The sequence below is a fragment of the Triticum aestivum genome, chromosome 3A, assembly GCF_018294505.1.
Source record: "Triticum aestivum cultivar Chinese Spring chromosome 3A, IWGSC CS RefSeq v2.1, whole genome shotgun sequence".
Classification (NCBI taxonomy): domain Eukaryota; kingdom Viridiplantae; phylum Streptophyta; class Magnoliopsida; order Poales; family Poaceae; genus Triticum; species Triticum aestivum.
Genome location: NC_057800.1, coordinates 700,023,337 through 700,030,407, shown reverse-complemented (window position 1 = coordinate 700,030,407; position 7,071 = coordinate 700,023,337). Strand labels below are relative to the sequence as shown.

General features: G+C 44.8%; 1 protein-coding gene across 1 annotated transcript; it reads right to left on the bottom strand.

The window, feature by feature from the left end:
- Window positions 1-2,471: 2,471 nt before the first annotated feature.
- LOC123059240 (F-box protein At5g49610-like) lies at window positions 2,472-5,342 on the bottom strand. The gene has a single exon (XM_044481851.1). It carries the CDS (start codon window positions 5,326-5,328, stop codon window positions 4,027-4,029), a length of 1,302 nt encoding a protein of 433 aa, XP_044337786.1. The 5' UTR covers window positions 5,329-5,342; the 3' UTR covers window positions 2,472-4,026.
- Window positions 5,343-7,071: the final 1,729 nt, after the last annotated feature.

The following is a 7,071-nucleotide window of genomic DNA, read 5'->3' as shown; positions in this document are numbered from 1 at the left end:
ATACTGCAATCCAGCAATGTCCCGTGCTACCAATGGTTCGCATCAGCATACTGTCGTATGGAAATACCAGTTACAGTGCATAATGCAGATACTGCTATATGGCGATGCCTCAAATCCTCTCTGCAGCTAGTAATTCAGTCCACAAGGTGTGAGCTTGGAGATGGCAAGACGGTGTCTTTCTGGTTTGATCATTGGATCGAGGGTGGCCGGCTTTTTCACTCCTTTCCGACGCTTTTTACATTCTCCAAAGCCAGATTTTGCACTGTCACCTCACAGTACGTCAATGGCCATTGGATGATGCAGCTACATCCTAATCTCTCCTACACGGCGTCGCATGAGCTGGAAACGCTGAATGATCTTCTGAGCAGCATCTCACCAACCCCTGATACGTCAGACATTAGGAGGCCGGCGGCGTTTGATCACAAGCTCTCAACAGCTTATTTCTATAGGCTGCTCACTTTCAAAGGCATGGACTGCCCCTCGGCCCCTTATATTTGGGATCCAATTATACCCAAAAGACACCGTGTTTTTCTATGGCTGGCCATCAGGGACAGGCACAATACTCGGGATAACATGTTAAGAAAGCAATGGACAAGGATTGTAAAACACAACGGATGCGATTTATGTCCAGCAGCCGAGACCATGCATCATATCTTGCTCAGATGCAAACTTGCCCAAGTTGTTTGGGCCAAGGTCGGCCTCCTGGATTTGGCAAGCTCCACTGAAACTGCTGCAGACTTTCTAGCCTCTGGGGTAGCGAGGGAAGCATATGGCGCGCTCTGGCATGTTTTCTTCACAGCTGGTGCAGTGGCGCTTTGTCATGCCAGAAATGCACAAGTCTTTCATAACGTTTGTTGGACGGCTGGAAAGGTTCTTACTGAGATTGCTCAGCTACTCATGCTCTGGAGGCTAAGAGCACAAGGAGGAAATGCAAGGGAGGTTTTAACTTCTTGGGCTAATGTAATGTTGCAACAGTAGCTACACATAAGCCCTCCAGCCTCTGTTTCTCCTTTCTCCTTCTCTTGCTTTCCCTTTTAGGCTTGGCGCTGGCCTGCTGCACACTCTGTGTGGCGCTCACACCGCCTTCATGTAAAATGACTTCGGTCTATCGGGCTACGGCCTGTTTTGAATGCATAAGGTAGAACAAGATCTACCTTTTCTTTCAAAAAAAAGGCGAGGTCATTAACAAGACGGCGAAATCTGCCCATCATGCGCCGGTTCAGGTTGCCATTGTTTTTGTCCTCATCGCGGAGGATCAAGTTGAAATCGCCGCATAACATCCATGGTCCCGAGCAGGCCATGCGTATCTCCCGGAGCTCCTGGGCCTTCGTCGAAGCGCTCAATGAGCTCCCGGGAAATGGACATCTTATCCCTGATGTTGCCTGTCGACTTGGCACTCCAGCTGGTGAGGCTTGGAGCTGGAGGCATGGGAGAGCAGTCTAGCAGGAGCGGGCAATGATCCAACACGACGGATGCGAGGCAGCGGAGATGACACTCGCCATGTGCCTCCTCCCAGTCCGAGGTGCAGAGCACGCGGACTGCTACCCCATAACAACAAGAGGGGATTATCTTGTATATCACGTAATTTTAAGCTGTCCTAGTCCTAGGTCCTCTTGGTTGTAAGCTCTTATATTCTTGGTTGACCCCCAAAAAATGAAAGCACTAGATATTTTTGCTTTCACTGACAGGAAGTAGAAGAATAAGAAGCATAATGTTTTGACATTACTGTTTTATTACTATAGATAGACTGTTCATTGCAAACTGAATGGCCAAAGCATTCTTTCCACCAACCACAAACATACTACTAGAAGCATCCTGTTTCTATATTAATATTCTACCAAAAGTAATTGGAAGAAAAGGTGTCTTTCCCCCAAATGTAGAGGGAAAGACTAATGTGAATCGTGATACCTGAAGAAAGCCAACCATCGGCACATTTATCTGTCAAAAAATACAAATCAAACCAGAGTTTGACCATGTGGCGATCCAGAAAATTTTCCAAACCCTGAGAAAACTACAAAGCAGCTCAGCTTAATGACCAAAACATAGGAATAATGGCAATATTAGAATGTAGAGATTACTACGGTAGAAATAAATAGTCTAAATAACAGCAATACAATCGTAGCTGAACAACCTACAAAACTATGGCTAAGACTGTTCATCTGAATTCTGAATGTCTGGTGCTCTGAAAATCAGTGCAGAGTTTTAGAGACCCCATTATTACTTGCTGCTTCTAAACCAAGTTTTCCCTAAATCAAAACACCGTTGTGTATAAGTGAACTTGTAAAAGAGCCAACCAGCTGAGATGACTAAGATTTAACATATTGCTTTCACCTTTCCTGAATTAAAGCTTATACTCAAACCAATGCATATGGACTGCTGCTACCTACGGAAACTGTCTATATTAGCTTCTCTACCTTTTTGTAAACATACATTGAGGCGAGTGAACTAAAGCACATGTTAGTAGAGTGGAAACTGAAGCTGTAGCTCCAAGCACAGAAAATAATAATTAGGAAATTTTCAACTTAGAGACTGAAAATTAATGCTGTCAATTAGATGATATACAGTGTTTTCAGCCATGCTTCCTACTAATAAAGTAGTAACAACTCCCAAGGTATATTCAGAGAAGTGAAAACATATTGAAAGGCGGTGGTTGCGCCACCAAACCTTTATTGCAGAGACGACCTGAAAGTCGAGGCCGATGCACCCAGCCATCTCCCGCCACATTTGCCCAACTTGCTCTCGCCACATGTGTGCCAACAGGGTACGACACTTGCCACGAGGGCCTGGAGAGGATCTGAACGTTGAATTTGTATGCTGCATCCGATGGTGTAAAATGTAACCAGGTATCTGCAGTAAGGAATGATTAGCTGAGCAATTCTCTGCTATGGTACATAATGCATCGGCAGTAAGGAATGATCAGTTGTCTTGCGACGGCACATAATACATACAGTAACTTGCTTCTACTTCTAAAAAAGCATTTCCCACATAATTCCTGGTGCTGTCCTTTGCTCGAGACAAGCCGATTCTGATTCCAATATTTGGTGATAAATACAGATGAAAATAAACATGGAACAAATATGGCAATTACGCAGAGGAACAAAATGAGGGACACGAGCCTGGCTGTGACCATGAACCAATTACATGAAGCATTACTTAGGATGGTTTGCACCTAAAGTGAAATGATGTATGATAATTCTGAACAAGACATGGAAGCACAAAATTAACCTTCCAGTTCAATTTTTCAACAGATCAACTAATGTTACAACAAGAACATTGTTTTAGAACAGTTTTTTTTCTTAGGAAGAAAAACTACAGCAACTGCTTAACCATATCTGCCAGAATGAACTCTTGCTTAAGTGGTGAGCTTAATCTCCATAGCTAACCATATGCAGTGGATTCATAAAGAAAATTACCTATGGTGCAATCATTTAATCAAGGAGTAGGGGTCCGAGCTCTTCTAAAACTTAGGTGCAACTTGCAAGTCAACATAGAGGATAATTTGCCACATCTCATTGCCAAGTAGAACAAAAAATAACAGGAAACACATGTAGATGGCCAAATATTGATTTTCAAGAAGGCCACCAGATAATCTCTCATTAAAGAGGACCTAGATAAAAAGGGAAAGTCAATTCTTGAGTTCAAGAAATGGAGACACCAGGGAGGTAGATTGCAAGTAATAAGTAGCAAGAAGACCCCTAGAGGACTAGGTAAAGAACCAAAGTCAATTCTCCGGTTCAAGAAAATAGATACATGGGGCAGATTAATTAGTTATCACATATTACAAACACACACCAGAATGACTTGTAATTTTGGCATTGACACGCACAATAATCCTTTCTTTCCAAAAGGGTATCAGCAAAAGCATACACTTCATAGAACTATGCAACAATCAGAGCTTCTTGATTATAATTTTTTACATCGACAAAGAAGCTAGTAGGCTCATGATGGATCCAATTTGCACATACTGCAGCATATGAGGATAGAAACACCTAGGACATTAAGAAGCACCAGCTAACTCAACGTCATTCAGATGAACGGCCAATTGTTCACAACATAACCCTCTAGTGATGGAAAGAAGGCATGCGGAACAAGACTTTGTTTGAGCTGTAATTGAGTAGGACGGACACCTTTGTGGTGGAAAGTGGTGACCAACTTGCCATCCATGTCAACCTGAAGTAGCCGCCCCACATATTTGACCAACACAAGCAACTCACCATCTCCAGGCACGACCACCACGTCCCAAAAAATTTCATGGTCGTGACTGTCCCACGGCACCCTGATCTCCATAACCGGCAATTCAATCTTGCACTTTAAGATCCAGTCCTCGCTTTCATAATCCCGCAGCACCCAGATTCGAATGATTGTCTTTGCCTTATTAGAGCTGGACATGCCGAGCATGCCATCCATCTCAAACAGGTCATCACAGCCGCCAGGAAAAACCGGAGCGCGCATCAGCCGGAACGACTCGGCTGTGGTGTCGAACACCATTATCATGATGTTGCCACTTCCATGTCGCACTGGGTACCAATGTAAGCAACCACGGAATAGCACAGAATTATTGCTCAATTTCAGTTCCTTGGCGTCCGCACACTCAATGTACCTCAGCAGCTGACCAGAGCCGAGTGCTAGGACGTAGCAGCCAACTTGATTTTCAGGTGACGGTCTGGTGCAGGGGCCAAAAAGAACAGACGAGGCCTGCTTCGCGGTTTTCGAAGAGTGCATGAGTAATCTGTACTCGCCAGTAGGCCGGTGAGGGTACATCCCCAATATGCTGAACTCAGAAATCATACGGAGGGGAGCATACTGACGAGTTGTGGGGTTGCAGATGGCGAAGTAGGTGCCGAGGATGGAGAGGACGAGGAGGCCGTCGCAGGAGGCCTCCGGACGGACGAGTGCGTGGCCAAGCCGCGCGACGGGCTGGAGCTGGTCGTCGGCGGCGAGCCCTGACCGGTGGTCCAAGGGGATGATGGATAACGACATGACGTCGTTCCCGACGCAGCTGTAACCGTAGAGGACGGGGAGGGAGGGCTGGCGGGCGTGATGGGCGAGGAGGAAGCCGCGGGCGGAGGTGGCGCGGCGCCAGGAGCGGCGGACGGCGCGGCAGCGGAGGAGGGATTTGGGGTCGAGGCGGACGAGGATATCCCAGATGACGACCTCATCTGGGAGGCCGCCGATGAGAGGCGTGGCTCCTGCTGTTGCGGCCTCGGCCACGGTCGTCGCCGGCGGGGAGCTCATCTGGCCGCTGCTCCCGTCCGCAGGTGGAGGTGCGGTTGTGGCGGCGGCGGAGGGGAGGGCCATGGATACAGCAAGAACGGAGTCAACGGACATGGAATGGGCTGAGCATAGGGCTTTTTAGTTGAAAATGGGCTTAGCGTAGGTATATAATACTGTAAATCTGAGACGGAGTACTAACGGGCTGGGCCGTTTTATTTCCTGGCTAGGTTGAGCCCAGAAGGAGATTGCTATTGACTTATACTACTATACCTCTGTAAGTCTGTATCAAAATATAAGACGCTTTTGTACAAAAACGTACAACATCATCTTATATTTTGATACGGAGGGAATAGTACACAAGTGATTCTCAAAACGCCATAAAAAGTGATTCTCAAAAAGCCTTTCAAACAGTGATTCTAAAAAAATCCTTCCTCTCTCTCCCAAATTATAGGACGTGTACACAGGTTATCCTAAAAAAAGACAGTACACAAGTTTTTATTTTCTAAGAGACCATACGGAAGTAGAAAAAAATATCCTGAAAAAAATGTAATACTAGTACTGCCACTATTAATCGATGTTCCAAAAGCTCGAGCTCATGTGTTTTGAAACATAAAATCTGATTTCTTTTTTAACAAAAAGGGCAGCCCGGTGCACGTAGCTCCTGCTTGTGCAGGGTCCGGGAAAGGGTCCGACCACTTTGGGTCTATAGTACGCAGCCTTTCCCTACGTTTCTGCAAGAGGCTGTTTCCAGGACTCGAACAAGGCAACAGCTTTACCGCTGCGCCAAGGCTCCCCTTCTCTGTTGAAACTTTGCAAGCAATGAAAACATTTGTCAATGTTTGCTACAAAAGAAATCAGAATTTCTTCATTTTTTTTATTTTACTATTCACTCATCTCACATGAGCTCGAGCTCATAAAAGCACTTTCGGTGGTAACTACTACTACTCAGGTTTTGCAACAACAAAATAGGATTGACCAGCAGCCTTTGTATGGAGGCAGAAAGTGCTGAAATCCATTTTGGCTCCAGGGAGCACATGCTCCTGCGTGCTAAAAATGGATTTTACAAATGTCAAAAAAAAGATGTGTTCATTGTCACATGGTACATGCAAATTTCAAGGGGAAAAACTGAAGCATTTTGACTTGTGCAAAAAAATCAAGTCGAACGCCAAATATTAAACTTAAGTTTGTTTTTTCACCAACGAAGCACTGCTATCCCATATGGCATGAAAATTGTCAAGCGCACTTGCTACACTAATATGATCATCTACAAAAAAAGTTCGGTATTTTCAAAATTTATTTTGATTCTACTGTTCATTAGGGAGCATATGCTCCCCAGAGCCAAAAATCCACGTCACACAAATTTGTTCACAACTGAGGAAGCTACAGAAGTACATTTACAGTGCAAAGTCCGGTGATAAAAATGTTCCAGTGAAAAAAAAATGTATCTCTAAAAACAGACGAGCAAAAAATTGAACCAAAAGCAACCCCACAATGGTTGATAAGCCACAAACAAACAACAAAAGACAAGGAGTTTAACCTGTACTGGAGTGCATCAACATAGAGCAGGTGAAACTATATCAGTAGCTGTAGAAATAATGCATGAAGTGGGTGAGTGCAAATTTTTGAACAGAAACTGTATGGGAAAGGACAAATTTCTGATTGACTCAGCTCGGATGAGAAAGGGGAGGTATAGTGCAGATGATGGAGGTACAAAGGTGCAGTCAGAGAATGCAGGCAGAGAGGGTGGTCTTCAGGAAGAATAATAACATTAACAGTACAGGCATGCACAATATTTTGATGTCAGAGCCCAGCTAGTAATTTATCCATCGGTGCTGATTTCCGATTTTTTTCAAAGGA

What these genes read in the sequence shown, in the direction of transcription:
- LOC123059240 (XM_044481851.1), bottom strand. Translation starts at nt 5,328, where the DNA reads ATGTCCGTTGACTCCGTTCTTGCTGTATCCATGGCCCTCCCCTCCGCC.